This window comes from Mustela nigripes, chromosome 1, assembly GCF_022355385.1.
Source record: "Mustela nigripes isolate SB6536 chromosome 1, MUSNIG.SB6536, whole genome shotgun sequence".
NCBI lineage: Eukaryota > Metazoa > Chordata > Mammalia > Carnivora > Mustelidae > Mustela > Mustela nigripes.
Window position 1 is genome coordinate 69,308,768 of NC_081557.1, and position 20,973 is coordinate 69,329,740.

The window sequence follows — 20,973 nt, forward strand, 5'->3', positions numbered from 1 at the left end:
GTTGGTATTTTGATAAGGATTACATTGAATCTGTAGATTGCTTTTGGTAAATAGGGACATTTTAACAGTTCTTCCAGTCCATGAGCATGGTTTATCTTCCCATTTTTTTATGTTGTTGAGAAACATTGAAATAATTTTGGTGACAAATAAGCCATTCCAGATGGCTAGAAAAAGAGAGCATATACCTCATACTGGGTCTTTTTGTTAATCTAGCACATTTGTGATACTGTAGTTGTTGACATGCAGAACAAAAATGATGGGTTCCAGCCAATTGCTCTAATAACTGTAAATGCAGAAATAAAGTACTGGCAAAGTCATATACTATTAGATGTAATCTAATGAAGGGATGCAAGAAATGTTTGGTATTACAAAGTCTGAGTCATTCAGAAGAGGTTTTTAAAAAGCCTGAATTAGGTACCTGGGTGGCTCGGTTGTTAAGCGGCTGCCTTCAACTCAGGTTATGATCCCAGGTCCTGGGCTCAGTGGGAAGCCTGCTTCTCCCTCTCCTGCTCCCCCCCTACTTGTGTTCATTCTCTCTCTGTGTCTCTCTCTGTCAAATAAGTAAATAAAATCTTTAAGAAAATTAAATAAAAATTAAAACCCTGAATTGATGGGGTGCCTGGGTGGCACAGTCATTTGGGTATCCTACTCTTGGTTTCAGCTTGGGTCCCGATCTCGTGGTGGGATCAAGCTCTACATCAGGCTCTGTGCTCAGAGCAGAGTCAGTTTGAGATTCTTTCTCCTTCTCCCTCTGTCCCTCCCCACCATGTTCTCTTTCTCTGAAATAAATGAATCTTGAAAAGAAAAACAAAACAAAACTGAATTGATATAAAGGCATATATTGATTTTCTCCTTTCCTATTAAATTTGTTATCTAATTACTCTAGGTTTTTTAGAAAATTGTTCCTTTAAATAATTCTAAATCTGGAATCTTTTCCTCTCCTCAGTCTTTTCCGTTATTTTTTAGGTTTCTACGTTGTATGTATTTCATGTCTGTGTTCTTTCTAATTCCACTGAAGTCTCATTACATAATAGAAAGAATAAGCTGACTATATTATAAAATGTATCAGTCTCCTCTTTGGAGCCTATAACATTCTAGGCTCTAAAAATTTGGCAAATGAATGAATTACATTGATAAACAGAAAAGTAAGTGTGCCTTGTTTTGAGTAAGAAGCCTTGATTTTTACAAGATGACAGTTTTTCCTATGTATAATATGGTTTACATAATGTTTCATTGAGTCATTAAGTCATTGTTTAGTCATTAAGTCATTGTTTAGGCAAAATGTTTCTGAATATGTTAATTGTAAGAATAAATTTGGAATGTTCTAAGGATTTCTGTAATGTGGGAGACTGGCAGTATCAATGTTTATAAGGTTTTAATAGTTCAAATACTGGAATACTAATAACGAAATCAGAATAAAAGTCCTGAAACTGTGGTTTCCGGTATGTGTGTGTGAAACTATGTAGTGGGTACATGTGTGTGAGTAATAATTACATCTATATATATTGGTACCTGTGTGAATTTGGTATATGATACAGTTGCCATTTAAAGTTCTTCTTTCAGTGCAAAAATAACTTTTATTTCACTTAAAGAATTAAATGTAAACATATATGAAACTACACGTACAATAAAGGAAAATATGAAGTATATATATTCTTGAAGTTACAGAAGAATGTTCTACCTATATAAAGAACTTGATGTTAAAGTTGTTATAATATGAAAAATCAGAACATCTTTATGCCAAAACTGACAACATCTAAACTGGCAGGTATATTTTCTGGAATTAAGGACCAATAATAAAGTGATGGGGGGACTTTTTTTTAAGGAATTCAGAAGAAAATTGGCTATATATATATATATATATATATATGTAAATTTTTAATAGAACTCCAAAGTGAAATAACCAGAAGGAGCTTTTGTTCTTAAACAAAATAACAGAAATGTTGTAATTAATAGTGGTGTGTGTTGCCAAAGACACATACATCTGATGAAAGTATAAATTGATACAGCCTTTTATGAAGGTATTTTGTTTCAAAAACCTTTCAAATAAGGTTTTTTTGACCCAACCAGCAACTTAATTTTTCAATTTTTAGTTATTGACTATGAGGAAGTAATCTTTTAAGTAATCATCTGATTGTATGAGGGAATACTCACAGTTTCATTGTGCTAACATCAAAAAAGAAAACTTAGGCAAATTTTGATTTAAATTTGTTTTATTCATATCAAAAAAGATAGAAAGCAGTAACCAAAAGTGATCGTCATTACCTCTTCGTAGTAAGAGTATAAGTTGTTCTTTTTGTTTTCTTTTCCTGTGCCTTCTATAGAGATCATGTATTACTTTTATAATCAGAAACTTTTGGTGGGGGGACAGTTTAAAGAATGAATAGAATTTTTCCTATATAATGAAAAATTGAGATTTAAAAAAATAGTCCTTTTGTGCTTGAGTTCTGTAACTCTACAGTTTGAGTCTGCATGTGATCCTATTAATAAAACAGAAAGCAGATTGGTAGTTAATGTACTTTTGGACAGTTAATGAATTTTATATGATTAGCTAAATATTTTTACCATTTTATAAAATCTTCAAAATGTTTTACCATGATTTGGTTTTTGAGTGTCTAGTGTATTTAAGAGACTCAGAGTATGTCTTTAAATGGATTTTTTTTAATGGATTTTTTTAAAAACAATTATGTCGCAGTAATAAGCATTTCATTTTTCCCAAAGAGTGTTTCTCCCCTGGGCCCACCCATGTTTTACTTTTTATTTAGATGAGTTTTTTTTTTTTTTAATTGAACCTTCTCCATATATTTATATTATGCATGTTTGGGTTTGGCAGCTATATTTTCTGCTCTGAAGAATCTTCAAGATAAGATTCGACGCTTAGAACTTGAAAGAATTCAGGCAGAAGAAAGTGTGAAAACCTTGTCTAGAGAAACAATTGAGTATAAGAAAGTATTGGATGAACAGATACAAGAAAGAGAGAATTCAAAGAATGAGGAGTCAAAGCACAATCAAGGTTTGTTTAATTATGAAGAAAATGAAACCTACAAATACACAAAATACAAAATGAAATACACAAAATGTCTTGTAAAATTATTCTAGAAGCAATTTCACATTAGTATTTTCTATTAGTCAGTGTCTTTGGGCACTCCAGAATTGCATTATACTCAGGTGCGTTTCAAAAAACACATGCTGATGGTCCTGCATTATATTTACTGATTGAATTCAAGACAGATTGGACTTGCATATAGAAAGAGAATGACTTAAGTCCTCTGAATAGGCTTCTAGAGCTACTGGATAGTGTTCGTTGTTTACATAGTAGAATTAATTCCCATTAAATAGCTTGTTAAAACTTCCCATGGGTGAGCTAATTTCTCCTTTTGTTATGTATTCTTTTTAGAACTGACATCTCAGTTGTTAGCTGCAGAAAATAAGTGCAATCTTCTAGAAAAACAGTTGGAATACATGCGCAATATGATAAAGCATGCAGAAATGGAAAGGACATCTGTCTTAGAAAAACAGGTATGGTGTATCACAGATTCATTTTCAAGAATGTTAGTTATGGGGAAAATCAGACTGACCTAAAGATCTTTTTTCACAGTAAAGACTAACAGTTCTGTTATGGTAGTCATTTCTCCTTTTATCCTAATCACCAATAGTAGTACAAGAAGTTCATCTTGAGAAACAGCTCGGGTAGGCTTTGGGGGAAAATGTGATTTGTTTCTTCAGCATAGCTATAAAGAGGTTTCTTTTTTCCATGACCCTCACACACCCTGTCATATCCTCTGCTTACAGCTTCGATAGTGTCTGGCTTGTGAACAGTATAACAGCCCAAGGCTGAAATTACTTGAATTGTTTATACATTGGGGAAAGGGGTAGTCAGTTGAATCTGCCACATGATTGGAAATAGAAACCATTATATACAGTAATATAGCAATTCTTTCATTTGGGGTATTCCAGTTCTTAGGTTAGAAAGAATCTATAAGAGAAGAGTAAAATGTTTTGATTAGTATATCTGTTAGGCATATATAATAAATGTCTTTGAATTAATAACCTTGTTTCATTAGTAAATTTCAAAAATAGCCCATTTCTTAAGATTAGTACTGGAAATAAAATATGATTTATGCCAATTTTTAACAATGTATTTTTTAAGGGCATTAACTGTCCACTAGCCTAGCCTAGTTTAATGGTTTACTCTGTGACGTCAGATGGTAGTCTTTTCAACACCTTGACACTAAACCTAAAAATATAATACTAGATATTTTGCATAGAATTCAGAGACAGTATAAATGATAGATACAAAAATAATTATTGCCCTAATTAAGAGATTAACTGTGTAAGTGAACCAGACTCATTGAAAGTATTAGTAGTCTATGTGTATCTAATAAATCCCTTCTACCCCAGAGTATAATGAAAGTCTCAGTATATGGAACCAAATGTAATAGTATATGGTGAGAACAGGATTCCACTTGTTTTCCCTCTGTGGTTTCATTTTAATATGTTCTCCTAGAATTTCTCTGTAGTATCTAAGTAGTTCTATGAAAGGCCAAACAAATAAAATATATAGTATATGCCCTGTGTCAGTTGCTTTTTGTTTTGTCAAATTATCGTGCTGTTTATTACTGTTCCCTAGGTTTCCCTCGAAAGAGAACGACAACATGATCAAACACATGTGCAGAGCCAACTTGAAAAGTTGGATCTTCTGGAGCAGGAGTATAACAAACTTACCACAATGCAGGCCCTGGCAGAAGTCAGTGAATGTTTCTTTCACTCATCAGTGCATAATAATGGTTCTTTTGTAAAACTGATCATTTTATAATACTGGATATTTATAGGAAGAAAAGTGACCTTGTAGCAAAGAAACAGGAATTTTTAAAGGCAAATATGTAAATTTGGAGAAAGTGTTCACATTTTATAATCTTGATGTGCATAAGGAAATAGTTCTTTTTGAAAATGTTGGAAGCGTAAATGTTTTTGATCATCCTTAAGGCTTGTGTTACTTGGTTTAAGCTGCTCTCTTTAGTTTTAATTGGTTCACTTGGGAAATATTTTTACCACTGAGATTAAGTTCCCAGTTTAGCTTCCATGTACCCTATATGCCTTCGTTCAGTGCTGTGTGCTTTGGCCATAGATTTTACCCATAATTCTGTTCAACTGCCTCACAGCTACTTCACAAATGACTAATAATGAATCACAAAGAGTGTCATGGTTACTGGCAACCACAGTCCCATTACTAGAGTGAACTAGCAAGCATAAATTTACTGTGCTAAAATTTTATAGCAGATTACTGTGTTGCTGTTTTAAATTTTACATAAAGACACTAAATCTTTCACTAACCACTTTTAATATTTTTATTACTAGAAAAAAATGCAAGAGTTAGAAGCAAAGCTCCGTGAAGAAGAACAAGAAAGGAAACGTATGCAAACTAAGGCAGCCCAGGTAAGTTGCAGTGTCAGCAGATAGGCTCCTCATATTTCATACTTTTCTTAATACAAAAGATTAAATGTGGACTTCTTAAATTATTTATATTTTGGAATAACCCAATATATTAATTGTCAGACATAGCTTGATATGGAAAATAAACCTATATTTTTACAGGGAGAGAATAAAAGTTGAGCAGTTTTTTAGAGTTATTTAAATTGTGATGTACCAATCAGCATTTTTAAAAAATAATAGACAGATATTATATATAATGTAATACCTAACTATGTAAAATTTCTCACATGGGACACTACTAGAAATGTTTGAAAGCCATCATGTAGTTTCCATCTTACACATTTTCCTTTTCTTTAGTGGCCTCAAAACACCAGGACAGAAATTGAGGTAATAGGCTGCCCCACTAGCTAGTTACCCATACTAATTCACAAAAGCTACCATAAAGGGAAAGTGAGCTCTGTTTGCTCCTAGTCTTTGATTTTATCCTGTGCATTGGTTACCAAATAGAATAGCTGGGGCAGTATGAATTCACAAAAACAACTGAGTTTGTGTAAACCAACCAGAACTTCCATTTCTTAAAGATACAGTAATACTTTTGTACCCTGTAAGTCTTAGAAATAAACACTTTGTTTGTAACTGAAGACTCTCTTACGAGCTTATTTGTTTAAATACCTCCCATATATTGCCCTCCCACTTCTAAAGTCTTTAAGTTTTATACATTTGTATGTACCTCTTCCCATCATATTAACACAAGAAGCAGGTCTTGATTCCAAAAACAGTTAGGAATGGAGGTTCTGCAGTTCAGGCTGTGGTCAGATGCCAGCTCAGTTCACATGTGGGCTTGCAAGACTGTAAACATTCTGTTCTCTTTGTCATCTTGTCTACTTCTTCATTACTTCCCAGAATTCATTGAATTAATATATCTCTATTAAACCTGATGTATTTTCTTTCTCCACTTCCTCACTTATAACATTCAAACTTGTGGATTGTGCTTTATATACATTGTGGCATTGTGGTGGTGAGTTCTGTTGTACATGAAGTAAAAATTAAGCAGGTTCATTATTTAAATTTTAATTTAGAGTATTTTTGCTTTCTTTTTTCATTTCTCAGGCATAAAGAAGGGGCCAAATGTTTATTACTGATAATATAGTAAATTTTTTTAAACATTTTATTTATTTATTTGACAGAGAGATCACAAGTAGGCAGAGAGGCAGGGGGAGGCAGGCTCCCTGCTGAGCAGAGCGCTCGATGGATGCGAGGCTTGATCCCAGGACCCTGAGATCATGACCTGAGCTGAAGGCAGAGGCTTTAACCCACTGAGCCACCCTGGCACTCTGAAAATGTTTTGAGTTCTGAGAGTGAACACTATTATAGTGGAATAACAATGACCACGGATTGTACATGGTTCCAAATCAAGCTAACCTTTTTTTTTTTTTAAGAGAGTTTATTTTTTTGAGAGCATATGAGCACATGGTTGGGGAGAGTTGTAGAGGAGAGAGATAGGGAGAAGCAGACTCCCCAGTGAGCAGGGAGCCAGATGCCAGGTTCAGTCTTAGAACCCCAGGAATCATGACGCTGAGCCAAAGGCAGACACTTGACCAACTAAGCCACCCAAGCACCCCCAAAATCAAGTTAACCTTAACTTTCCTAATCTCTGGCAAGGTATTTAACCATTCAGAGCTTGGGTTTTAACACGATGAAGTGGTCTTCATATTATATCTTCCAAGTATTGGAGAGATCAAACAAGAGAAAAGACCAAGTATTAAAGTACTCAAATGGTAAAATTCTGCCACACAAATAGATAACTACTACCAAGAAGAAATAAATAAACTGGAAGTTAAAACATTCAGAAAAAAATTGTTCTTTTTATGCTGTTCAAGCTCATTGGCTTCATAGGTATTCCAGAGTGTAATTTTATGTTCAGTGAATTCTATCTATTCAGTTTACTATCTGTAAAGCATTGTTAAATGCTTAATGTAGATGCTCCTGAGGGTAAGCATCCCTCTCTTGCTTTATCTCTGAACAGAGTCTCTGTCTAATGAATTTAGTCATTATAGGAATTATTAGTATTCTATTTCTTTAATCCATTGGTTCTGAGTGTTTGTTCCAGCTCCATCATAATTTCATGGGGAACTTTTTAAAACAGTACTTTTTAAACAGTGAGGTCCAGAGAAAATCATTACAATCTGAATGTTTCTCAAAAACTCCAAATGAGTTTGATAGACAGGCTGGTTTGAAAAGCCACTGTTGTAGACAAATACATGTGTGTGTGTATATTTATGTTTTTGTTGTTGTTGTTGTTTTAGGAAATCTGACAGTTGGTTTAGGGATGGCAGCAGCCCTTATTTGATATCTCTAGAAATTGGTTATGGAATTTCTACCATGTGCAAAGGAAATTATTTTTAAATTAATGTAGTCACTAAGTTACTAGAGAAAAGGGCATAACAGCATCTGCTGTTCTTTACCATACCTTTCAGTTCTTTTGGACATAAATTTCCAGTTTCTTTTTCTTTAAATTATAAAAGTATGAATTTTCTAAAGAGGAAGAAATGTATTTTGCTCTCCAACTGCTTTGTGCCTTGCACTGATATGGTTGCCATGTGTAAAAAAGAAAATATTGAAACACTGTTTTCGAATTAGATATATTGCATTTAACTCATTAGGTCTAATTTATGGAACAACTACAAATAATGGAGCTAAAGTGTTCCAAGGTAAAAAAAAAAAAAAATGATAATACAGCACTTCAAGATAAAATGACAGACTTGTAATTGATTTAAAATATTTGGTAAATGTTGAAAGATTGATTCAAGAAAGGTTATACAGCTATGATGTGTTTTCCAGTCAGATACTACTATAGGCTTTTACAGGTCTTTACATGGCAAATCTCAGATTTAAATAATAGCTTTTAATCCTATAGCATTAAATTTATGCTGTCCTGTTTTTTTAGTTGCAGACTGGTCTAGAAACAAATAGAATTGTCTTTGAAGATAAGGCAACTCCATGTGTTCCTACAGCAAGAAGAGTTAAAAAAAAGAAGTCAAAACCACCAGAAAAGGTACAAAAACGGGACCAGTAGTCAAAGTGCTGATTTTCACTTAGCGTAATTTATGTGAAAATACTCAAAACAGTGTGGTACGTCAACCTTTGATCTCTTTCATTCAGTTTCTTCATTGGGAAAATGGGGGTGGTAATTACATATAAATTTTTACCTTAGTAGATAACATACATGAAAGCATTTTAGAACTGCAAAACACTGTGCAAATCTTATTATTCAGTATTTGATTAATGACCTTTTACTCTTAAGTGTTTTTAGGTGTATCTGACTATACGTGCATCACATACACACAGTTTTTTTACTGAGACTGTAATTGCTGTTTTGGCACATACTGTTTTTTCCTTCCTAGTGTTTCTTAGGCTAGGATGCATATTGTTAAGTATTATTAGGGGCTCAACATTCCAGTATCGATAAAGCAAGTAGTAGCCCAGCAATAAGCTGAAATTTCAGGTTAGTGCTATATGGTCAGCTTTTATCATGTGAATAAACTTGTTTTTCTCTCCTTTCCATTCAGAAAGGTTCTAGGAACTATTTTGCTGCACAACCACATTATAGATTATGCTTGGGGGATATGCCTTTTGTAGCTGGAAAGGTGAGTTGGTCAAAGTCTGGATTTTTTTTCTTTACAACTTAGCTCTTTAATCAACTCATACACCTGTATGCCTAGAAATGCTGAAAACATTTTTTTGCCCCTTTACCAGCAATGGATCATAGTGATGTGAGAATGAGATAGAAGAAGGTATTATGGGATTGGGAAAGCAGGGCTGAGACTAGGGGGACTTTAAAGCAGGTAAAACATATGTGCAAGGAAATTTAAAAAGTTTCAAACAAAATCCGACACCCTGGTTTGGAGAAGGAGTCATAGTAAATGAAATAGGAAATAGTATATTTGTAGCATTGGATTTTAATATCAACCTTGTTCATTTATATTTAAATATAGGTAGATATTTTAATAAATAGAAATCATATACTGTTTGTCCTCACATGCATATTACTTAAGAACTCATTCTCCCAAGAGGCAGTCAGAAATAGACCTGAATCGTTCCTTCAGTGTTAATTTTTTATTTTTTAATTTTCTTTTTTAAGATTTTATTTATTTGACAGAGAAACACAAGCAGAGGGAGTGGGAGATGGAGAAACAGGCTTCTCAATGAGCAGGGAGCCTGGATGCAGAGCTAGATCCCAGGACCCTGGGAGCATAACCTGAGCTAAAGACAGACACTTAACAACTGAGCCACCCAGATGCCCCTCCTTTAGTGTTTAAATGTAGAGATGATAATTTTGTCAAATATCAGCAAGTACTAGATCATTTCTAATAAAACTGTGTTAGTAGGGTCCTCTGGGTGGTTCAGTTGGTTGAAAAGCTGACTCTTGATTTCAGCTCAGGTCATTATCTCAGGGTCCTGGGATCAAACCTCAAGTCCTGCTTTGCACTCAGCAGGGAATCTACTTGAGATTCTCTTTCCCCCTGCCTTTCTCCCCACTACTCTCTAAAACAATCTTTTTTTTAAAAAAATACATCTAATGAGACCTCATTGATACATTTCTAGACCAGTTTATTTGAAAGTTCCTAAGTGAGTTAAAATCTTTCACTGTAAATTAGCTTTGTTCTTTTTCTGCTCTCAGGGATCCACATAGAACAAATGAGCCCTTGACTGTAGGGTAATAACAAAAATTTTGAAAATAACTTTATCTTTATTCTCATCTCCTATTTCTATTCTAGGTTATAAACACGTTTTCTTCAGCTATTCAGGATGTGTTTTAATGAGTTTATCTCATCACTCTCTTCTTTTCTAAATGTGGTATGACTAGCACAGAATAGACACTTTGTCACCTCCTGGTGACAAAGCTCGGCCTAGCATATTAATGTTCTGGCAGAAGCCACATGATCAATCCCTCTCATGAATTTTTTTTTTTTTAAGATTTTATTTATTTATTTGACAGACAGATCACAAGTAGACAGAGAGGTAGGCAGAGAGAGAGGGAGAAGCAGACTCCCCCTCTCATGAATTTCAGAGTCAACTGAAGTAAGTGTTTTCCTGAATCTTTGCATTAGCTTCTATAGTGTAGGTCCTACCTTGTAGATCTAATTATTTTATACAGAATTTGTATGTAAATGAAACTATAGGAATAGATTCACCCTGTCCCACATTACATTGGAATCTAGTTCATTATTTGTATTATCTCCAAATATTGCCTATCATTGATAATTCTCATTGAAGTCATTAATACAAAGTTTGAACAAGGCAGGTTCGAAGACCAGTCTTTTCAACCTAAACCCTCCTTCTGAAGTTATTTGTACTCTTTGTGAAATATTATTCAATTAGGGGTGCCTGAGTGGCTCAGTTGGTGCCTTCAGCTGAGTTCATGATCCTGGAGTCCTGGGACTGAGCCCCTCATCAGGCTCCCTGCTTAGCAGGGAGTCCGCTTCTCCCTCTGATTCTCCCCCACTCATGCTTTCTCTTACTCGCTCACTCTCAAATAAACAAAATCTTTGAAAGAAAATTATTCAAATAGCCAAGAATGTGCTGTCACCTAGCCAAGTGTTCTCAAACTGTCTATTGTGAAGGATCAGTTGTTTTTTGTTTTTTGGTTTTTGTTTTTTTAAGATTTTATTTATTTATTTGACAGATAGAGATCACAAGTAGGCAGAGAGGCAGGCAGTAAGAGAGGAGGAAGCAGGCTACCCACTGAGTAGAGAGCCTGACGTGGGGCTTGATCCCAGGACCCTGGGATCACAACCTGAGCTGAAGGCAGAGAGGCCCAACCCACTGAGCCACCCAGGCACCCCTCAGTTTTTATTTTTAATTAGATGTTGTCATAGACCAATACACTTGTAAAAGGCAATAAAAATGAATTACTAGAAAAATGAAATTAAAAAAACATAAAGTACGTGTCCTGTTTTAAATTATAGATTGAACAAACAAAAAAATTAATAAATACAATCAGCAAAATAATAGGAAAAAGTTAAAATCTGCATAATGCTTATTGAAAGTATACATAGACAATTAGTATCGCCAACACAAGTTATGAGCAGAATAATGATTTCACATACTCACATATTTTCACACTCTAATGATTACTGTGTGTATCAGCATTAAATTGTTAACGAGAGGGGCGCCTGGGTGGCTCAGTGGGTTAAGCCTCTGCCTTTGGCTCAGGTCATGATCTCAGGGTCTTGGGATTGAGCCCTGCATCAGTTCCTCTGCTCAGCAGGGAGCCTGCTACCACCTCCCCTTCTGTCTGCCTCTGCCTACTTGTGATCTCTCTCTCTCTGTGTCAAATAAATGAGTAAACAAAATCTCTTTAAAAAAGAATAAAAATGAATTGTTAACGAGACCAATGAATTTGGTTCTTGATAATCAAGGTTGTATTGATGACTACGGAGTTGCAAGGGAGAATGTCTATCTAAGCCATTTAATTGTAGGTGAATTTAAATCATCTTGATAAAAACATAAACTAACTTTTTAATTTTGAAAAGGTTCTAGATTTATTGGAAATTGCAAAAATAATAAAGGGCCCCTGTATCCTTTATCTGGTGTACCGCAGCAGCGGGACATTACATAACATAGTAGAGTTTCACGACCAGGAGGTTAACATTAGTACAATTCATAGACCTAAGTCAGATCTCTCTAGTTTCACATGCCCTTGTGGGTGTGTATGTGTGCACATGCATGTGTATATTTAGGTCAGTGTGGATTTATCACATATTCGTGCAACCACCACCAGCACTCCGTGCCTACAGTTTTGCCATTTCAAAAACAGGAATCATGCAGGATGTGACCTTTTTGATATTGACCTTTTCACTCAGTATAAATCCCTTCAGATTGATCAAATTGATGTGTGTATCCATAGTTCCTTCCTTTCTCTTTGCTGAATATCCCATGGTGTGAATGTACCACAGTTTAATGATTCACCCACTTAAGGACCTTTAGGTTGCTCCCAGTTTCAGTCTTCACAAACAAAACCAGTACCAACATTGTGTACAGGTTTTTGTGTGAACATAAGTACTCGTTTCTATGGGATAAATGTCCAGGAATGTGATCACTGGGTTGTATGGTAAGTGTATATTTTCTTTTTAAACTATCCACTTATTTTTAAATGATTGTAACATTTTTCATTCCTAATAGCAGTGCCCAAGAGATGAAATTTTTCCCTATCCTTACCAGCATTTAGTATTGTCACTTTTTATTTTAGCTGTTCTGAGTGTATGATATCTCACTATGCTTTGATTTTATATTACAGTAATGATGGTAGTCCTATTTTCATGTGCTTATTTACCATCCATATATCCTCTAATGAAATATCTACCTACATTTCATGCCCTTTTTTAATTGGGCTGGTTATTATGTGTTTTTTTGTATTGTTTTTTGTTTTTACTCTTAGGTTTTAAGAGTTCTTATTTTGATAAAAGTCATATATCAGATACATAGTTTGTGAGTATATTCTCCCAGTCTTTCTTCCTCTTAGTGTTTCACAGAGCAGCTTTTTGTTGTGATGAAATACAGTCAACTGATTCTTGCTTTTTATGGATCATGCTTTTGCTGTCAGGTCTAAGAACTCTTTTCCAGGACCGACATCCTGTAGATTTTCACTTATGTTTCATATGTATTTTATAATTTCATATTTTACATCTAAATCTGTGATCTATTTGAAATGATTTTTATATACAGCATGAGGCTTGTTAGGTCAAGGTTTATTTTTTATTCTGTTCCATCGATGTATATGTTTACCTCTTTGCCAGTACCACACTGCCTTGATTACTGTGGCTTTATTTTTTTTAAGGTTTTATTTATATATTTGACAGAAAGAGAGCGAGACAGGTAACACAAGCAGGAGGAGTGGGAGAGGGAGAAGCAGCCTCTGCACTGAGCAGGGAGCCCAATGCGGGGTTTGATCCCAGGACCCTGGGATCATGACCTGAGCCGAAGGCAGACACTTAACCACTGAGCCATCCAGGCACCCCATACTGTGGCTTTTTATAGTAAGTCTTAACATCAGGCAGAGTGATTCTTTTCTCTATTCTTCTTTTTCAAAATTGTTTTAGCTCTTCTAGTTTCTTTGATTATAAGAATTCTAGAATAAGTTTGTCTCTGTCTACAAAAAAAGTGTCTTTTCATAATGTTGGTTGGAATTACATTATAACTATAGATCAGCTTAGGTGAGTTGATGTCCTTATTATGTTCAATCTTCCAGACCATGAGTACAGTATAGCTTTTATTTATTTATTTAGATCTTCAATTTCTTTCATCAGTATTTTGTGGTTTCTGGTGGATTGGTCCCACGTCTGTTTTATTAGATTTAAACTCACATATTTTTTTTAGAGCAAGTGTAAGTTTTAATGTAGTTTTTGTGTTATCGTTGCTATTATATTTAGTTTTTGTATGTTGAGCTTACATTCTGTGATATCACTGAATTACTTTCTAGTCCTAGGAATTGTTTTTCGGATTGGTTTGGATTTTCTGTGTAGAGAAGTATGTCATCTGTAATAGGGACAGTTTTATTTCTTTTAAATTTGCAGACCTTTTATTTCCTGTTTTGCCTTAATGCATTAGCTAGAATTTCTAATATTACATTAAGCAGGAGTGATGAGAGTAGACATCCTTGCCTTTTGTCTGATCTTGAGTAGGGGGAGAACATTACCATTCAGTCTCACCAGTAAGTAAGATGTTAGCTGTAGGTTCTTTATCAAGCCTCTTTATCAACTAGAGGATATTTCCGTCTGTTTCTACTTTGCTGAGAGTACCTGATTGGGTGTTGGATATTTTCAGATGCTTTTCTTTATTAAATGATATGGTTATGTGCTTTTTCCTTTTTACTGTTGATGCATTACATTGATCAATTTTTAAAATAGTTGAACTAGTCTTGAATTCCTAGGACAAACCCTACTTGGATACAGTATACAAACTTCTTCATATATAATGCTGGATTTAGTTTGCTACCTAACAATAGAAAGTAAGAAAAAAGAGGCTATCTGTTAGCTTAGCACAGTGGTTTTCAAACCTGGCTGGTCAGAATCAACTGGCAATCTTAAAAATACACATTTCCAAAGAATTTTCTTTAAATTAAAAGAAAAAAAAAACACATTTCCAGGTCTTGACACCACATGGAGTTTGGAGTGTTTTGTAGGAATCTGCATTTTAAACAAGCTGTCTAGATGATGCTCATGGAGCCAAGTTTGTCCAGCCATCTGTTTGTAAATTGAAATAGCATATGGAGATTATTGTTTGGCATTCAAAACCAGAAACTTTGAAAAGGATACCAGGTTTCTCCTGTTGTTGTTTATGTGACAAGGATGAACTTGGTGCATCTTAACTATTTGAGGATAGTAAAATGAATTTGACCGCAGTCCCTCCTACCTGGAAGTACATACACTGTTTAGTAAGTGAAATAGATACGGAAACACAATTGTAATATATTGTGATAAACGTTGTGATAGACATAAATGCTGTAGGTGATCTGAGAATGGACTGTTTAATTGGACCAATTCATTACCTGGAGGTTTTAAGGAAGTCTTTAAAAGTTAATATATTTGAACTTAGTTTTAAAGAATGGTAAAAAAATGTTGGCCACACAAAAGAAATGGCATGTACAAATATAGTTTATTTAAATAATGCAGATTTTCAGAGCTAGTTCAGTGATTCATGAGTTGCATACAACACCTGGTGCTCATTACTTCTGTGTGCCCTCCTTAATGCCTGTCACCCAATTACTGTATCCCCCATTCCTGTCCCTCCAGCAACCCTGTTTGTTTCCTAGAGTTAAAGAGTCTGTCATGGTTTGCCTCCCTCTCAGTTTTCTTTCTTTTTTTTTTTTTCTCTGTTTTCATCTTACTTTATTTTTCCTTCCCTTCCTCTCTGTTCATCTGTTTTGTTTCTTAAATTCTACATAGGAGTGAAATCATATGGTATTTGTCTTTCTCTGACCAACTTATTTCACTTAGCATTGTACCTTCTAGTTCCATCCACGTTGTTATATGTTCATTTGAATCTAGATTAAAAAACAATTGAAGCAAGCAGAGAAATTAGGGGATGGTGGGCTATAAGGCCAGTGGGGTATCAGTTGCAGCTCAATGATAGAAGACTTCTTTCCTATGCTAAGGAATTTGGACATTAAAGTTAGTGGGCTTAACATCAAATATTTCAAGTAGGAGAACAACCTAATATTCCTATTAGAGTAATATTTTAGGAGGAGAGCTTTTAGCACTATGGAGTTAAAGACTGAACACACTAGGGGCAGGGAGTCCAAATGGAATCTTCTTGTAGTAGGGGTAGTTGCAAGGGGATGACAGGAGGGTAGAGACAAAGAGGCGAATTGGAGGAATTTCAGAGGTTCAGTGTGACTTGGTACCAGGATTTACTCTAGGAGATTTATATTGTTTCTTGGTGGGTGGGGGTCTTTTTATGCTACTTAGGGAGTAAGCAAGAAAACAGATTTAGGGGATGTGGCTTCAATTAATTCTCATTTTTCTTCAGTCCACCAGTCCTAGTCATGCTGTGGTAGCCAATGTTCAGCATGTCTTGCATCTAATGAAGCAACACAGTAAAGCCCTGTGCAACGATCGAGTGGTCAACAATGTTCCTTTGACAAAGCAAGGTTCTTCACGAAGTGGTAATAAAAGTAAGAAGTTGTCAGTAACACCTTCCTCCTCCAACAGCATTAATGAAGAGTTGTCAGAAGTCTTACAGACTTTACAGGATGAATTTGGGCAAATGAGCTTGTGAGTTTTAGTTTTTGTTTTTAGTTTTTTGGGTTTTTTTTTTTTTTTTTTTTTAAGTTATATTTAGTTCTGGTGGCACAGTCAGTTAAGCGTCTGCCTTCGGCTCAGGACATGATCCCAGGGGTCCTGGGATTGAGCCCCAAATTGGGCTCCCTGCTTAGCAGGGAGTCTGGTTCTCCCTCTCCCTCTGCTACTCCCCGCTGCTTGCGCTGTCTCCCTCTCAAATAAATAAAATCTTTTTTTAAAAAAATCACAGTTCTAAAACTTCATTTTAACTTCTTGGTGACGTCGTTAATTGTATTGTTAATTTGTTCAGCAAATATCTGAGCACAGTCCTTGAACCAATCCACTAAGACCTTAACTAATATAACTGTTCTGGGGGAAATCTCTCCCTTTTTTAATACTGTTAAATGTTTTCATGATCAAGGTTTACATTTAAGTTTTATTTTCTTATCGGGAGCTTGATACACATGGAGGAGTTTAGTTCAACTTAAATGATAAATTAGGATGTATTTGAAGAACGAGATCCTCCCTGTCTTTCTAGGCTTTTCTTTTCAATATACGTGTATATGTATACTGTTCTGGGGGAGGAAGCAATATAAATTATTAGGTCTTTGAAATTAAGAACTCCTTTTGTGCATTTGCCTCCAGTGCCTTTCTTGAGCCTTAAAACCATCTTGTTGCTCTGTTTAAGAAATTGAGTCATTTTTTATTGCACAGACCAGTGGTCCTATGGTGAGTGGGTTGTGTTGGACCTAACCATGAAACCAGAAACTTAACCAAGCCTTGCTTTTATTTTTTATATAGTGACCACCAGCAGCTTGCGAAACTTATCCAAGAATCCCCAACTGTTGAACTGAAGGACAACTTAGAGTGTGAACTGGAGGCACTGGTGGGGAGGATGGAGGCCAAAGCCAACCAAATAACTAAAGTTCGAAAATACCAAGCCCAGGTAACTCCAACTCAGTTTCCCTTTCCCTGTTTCTAATGATTAAAAAGAGCAAAGCAGAGCCAAAAGCCTTTCCTCAAATACATTAATCGATGACATTGAAATGTATCACAGATAGGGAGCTACAGGGAGCATTTCTCTAATGTAGACACTAATTCAGTCCTTTCGTACTAAGGATTGGTGCTCAGTGGGCTAGGAAGGAAGACACTGTCTTGTAATCTGAGAGTCGATTTCATCATCAAAGATACATGTTTCAAATACTGAATATATTTACTCTTACCATTATATGAACAAACTTAAACTTCCCTGATGAATTTAAATGGTTCTACATGTATCTAAATCTTTTGAAAGCATTTGGAAATTCTTGATTCCCAAAGGAGTAAGTCAGATATAAATATGTGAAAAAAAATCTTGTTATATTTCTCTTGCTAAATTAAATTAATAGAAGAGCCATGTATTAAATACCTCCTACTGAACTTAGTAGGAGGGCACACTCCAGGGTTTCATCTGGAGAGAAATATAGTGATTCATGGCTTAGGTGATTACTGTGACTGCTGAGAGTGGTCTGGAGATCAGCTGGGCAGGGAGAAGTTCTCTGTCAGAGATCATCACTGACTGCAGTCAGGGAGAAGCAGACAGATTAGAATTGTGCTTTGGTAGTAGAAAGATCAGGGCAGCTTGCTGCAGAATATCATTTGAGGGAGAGGGCAGCCATACCACTGATGGAAATGGAGAAAGACTGGACGCAGAATAGGTTTGGCTGACATTTACTGATTGGTGGCTATATGAGAGGCATGATGCTCAGTGCTTTTAAATATGTCCTCTTATTGGATTTTCATGGAACGCCTATGAAATGGGTGTATTGTCTTATTCTATGGATAAGGAAATGGGCTCTTTCCTGGGAGGTAGGCATATCCTAATGTGAAAGTAAGTAACCTTTATGCAAGGACACACTGGCCTGCTGGTAAATGGCAGAGCTGGCATGCAGGTGTGGGTCTTTTCAACTCCAAAACCTGAGATTTTAAGTATTTTTGTGAAGTTCACATTTAAAAAAGAATAAATATAAGCAAATGATTGCTATAGGAGTAATGGTCTAATTTGTTTTTTGTACATTTGATTTAACTTTATTCTCGCTACTGGAACACCAGCTTGGCAGCAGCTGAAAGTACAAGTAAAGCTCTCTGAAATAAATTCTCTGGTTTAAATTGTTCTAGAATAGTGAAATAATTTAAAATCTTTTATATTAATACATTACCATTACATCTCTTTGTTTATCTAAAATAATGTTTCATTGCTCCTCAAACTAGTTTCTAGAACCACTCTTCTCCTCTTCACCTCTAGTATCTATCCTATCCTTCACTTACCATGTCAGATTTTTTGTCTTCTCCGTGACACCTTCCCCCAGCCCCTCTTGTTTCTCACTCTATTTTGCACTTGGGCAACACTGCCTTACCTTCTGAAAGAGCCCCAATATTGATGTTTACTCTTGTTCTCTGGTTTGTATGTCCCTTTATATTTTGACACATGGTGTTCAGTGACTGGTACAATTAGTTTTTGAAGGCTTTAAAACAGTAAACCCAGAATATATTATCTGGATATATATTATATCCAGAATATATTAGTTTGTATGAGAGTTAAAAATACCAGTTGTCAGAAGAGATTGTTTTCATTGAATTCTCCTTTTTCCCTGCCTTGGTTATTTGCTATAGCTGGAGAAACAGAAGGTAGAGAAGCAGAAGAGGGACTTGCGAACCACTAGAAAGACTCTTGATGAAGAAGGAAGCAGCAGCAGTCGTTCTTCTGGAGTCACAGGAACCACAAGCAAGAAGGACGTTGTCAAACTGAGACCTGGTGAAAAAAGCAGGAAAAATCTTCAGTTATTGAAGGACATGCAGACCATACAGAGTTCATTACAAAGCAATAGTTTATGTTGGGATTACTAACTGGTAGCAGGTTATAAATTTTATTCAGATAATCTGTACCTCATCAATCAGATTTTGACAATTTACTCTCCAGGTCTCATACTCTCTTACGTTGGAATTAATAATAGCAGGTGTTAGGGGGCCCAAGCTTCATTACACAGGCTTCTTGTGTTACGCATCATGACTAAATGTTAAACCACCTAAGTGGAAACCAGGGGAGTTTTAAAGGCCAGGAAGCCACACACACTGCTTCTTTGAGATGAATTTGCTGTACTGAAATACTGCACTTTGTAAACAAATTACCAGTTGTTTACTTGTGGGTGTGATTTTTTTTTTTAACAGTTCCTTACATATCTAAGTAAAATTAGGTTTAAATGATCAAAATGAGAGGCTGTCCTGTAGGCAGTGTTTGCTTAAAAAATCTTTCTAAATCTTCCCCTGACACAAATCACCCCTTTCTCCTTTCCAATACAACCATTAAATATACTTTGTTTTGACTGTTGGTGGAGCTTTTCTATATTTAAGTATTTATACATATTTGAGAGGATTGCTTTGTTTTGTTTTTTGACATTCCAGACATTGATCAGTATTAAATACACTTGTATTGAGTTATCCACCATTAAAAAATTTTTAAAGACCCAGCATTCATTTTAAGTCCATTCACTGAAAAACTTTTAAAAACATTTTTTGAAGTATAAGCAAATTACTAATGAAATAAATGAGCTTTTAGAATGAGGAGAGAAGAGGAAATGTTGTAAAGCATATACATTTGTTGTTTTTAAATAATACTTGTTTGTAATCATGCTATTGAGTTCGGGGCATGGTGTTTTTTAATCTTGAAATTTTAGAGAAGAGCCCCTTGGACATGTTATTGGTGTGCAGTATGAGTGCATTAGCTGTACACATGTAATTCATTATGTTAATAATGTGAATCATAATTCTGCATAGATCAAGACATGTGAACTTTTTATAAATTTGCCACTGAAGTCAATAAAGCAGCTTTTTTTAAGGAAACACTGAAATTTTCCTTAACAGCCTGTTAATAAAGGCTTTATTTGTTGTAAACTCTCTAAAAAATGCATTTCTAAATAGGACATTTAACATGTTTTGAGAAACAATAAGAATGTATAATTACATAATTTGCCTTTCTCATGCTTACACAGAAGCTAAACCCAACAAGACTGAACTATCTCATGGCATGTGATGAGATACTCTGAAGACACATTAACCACATGTTAGATTTTTTATGCCTTCCCTGGGATCTAGATGGAAGTTCTGGGATTTTATCTGGGTATAATCAGCATGAATTGTAGTGCCTATCTGGGCACTAAGCTTGTTAGGCCTCTTACTTGAATTAATTTTTTTACAGAGTTCTTCATTTAGGTTCCTTGAATTTGGATCTGTTTGTGAATGTTCTGAAATTGTATGTAAACTTTTGCTTGCGTGCGCAGTTTTGTATCCTCTTGACATCACAACAGTGAGTCCACAGACCCAAAGAATCACTGCTCTGGTGACATGGAAAATATTTTCTTGTGTCTCGACCACCATTTCAACTATATTAAACTTTTGCTATCGCTGTGTTTGAATTTCAGGTCATTAAACTGTGTGACATTTGGCATGGTAATGGCTGTAAGTCCTAATTAGGAGAAGTTTAATGGTGCTAAAACCCACCCCATCCCTCAGATAGGAGTCAAACTCTGATCTTCGGCTTTTAATACAGTCAGATGAGAGTTGAAAACAAGGATACCAAAACCGCCTCATTCTCATTGTCTGAGAGTTTATAACGCAGGAGTTTGCTGTTAGACACCTAGTTTGTTGCGAGAGCACTGGTGCAGTGCACTTCTTAGACAAGTGTCTTCTGTGTGTGAGATGCTGAAATGGATACCAGGCTTGC

At 35.4% G+C, this 20,973-nt stretch overlaps 1 protein-coding gene across 1 annotated transcript in view; it reads left to right on the forward strand.

The window, feature by feature from the left end:
• Positions 1–20,659, forward strand: part of CEP57 (centrosomal protein 57) — a 41,213-nt gene extending 20,554 nt beyond the window's left edge. The window contains exons 3-11 of the mRNA XM_059413133.1: positions 2,834–3,013; positions 3,398–3,519; positions 4,631–4,747; positions 5,359–5,436; positions 8,381–8,488; positions 9,003–9,080; positions 15,964–16,208; positions 17,016–17,160; positions 18,867–20,659. Coding sequence (XP_059269116.1) covers positions 2,834–3,013; positions 3,398–3,519; positions 4,631–4,747; positions 5,359–5,436; positions 8,381–8,488; positions 9,003–9,080; positions 15,964–16,208; positions 17,016–17,160; positions 18,867–19,100 — 1,307 coding nt within the window. The 3' untranslated portion in view covers positions 19,101–20,659. The remainder of the gene's footprint in view (positions 1–2,833; positions 3,014–3,397; positions 3,520–4,630; positions 4,748–5,358; positions 5,437–8,380; positions 8,489–9,002; positions 9,081–15,963; positions 16,209–17,015; positions 17,161–18,866) is intronic.
• The last annotated feature ends 314 nt before the right edge of the window (positions 20,660–20,973 follow it).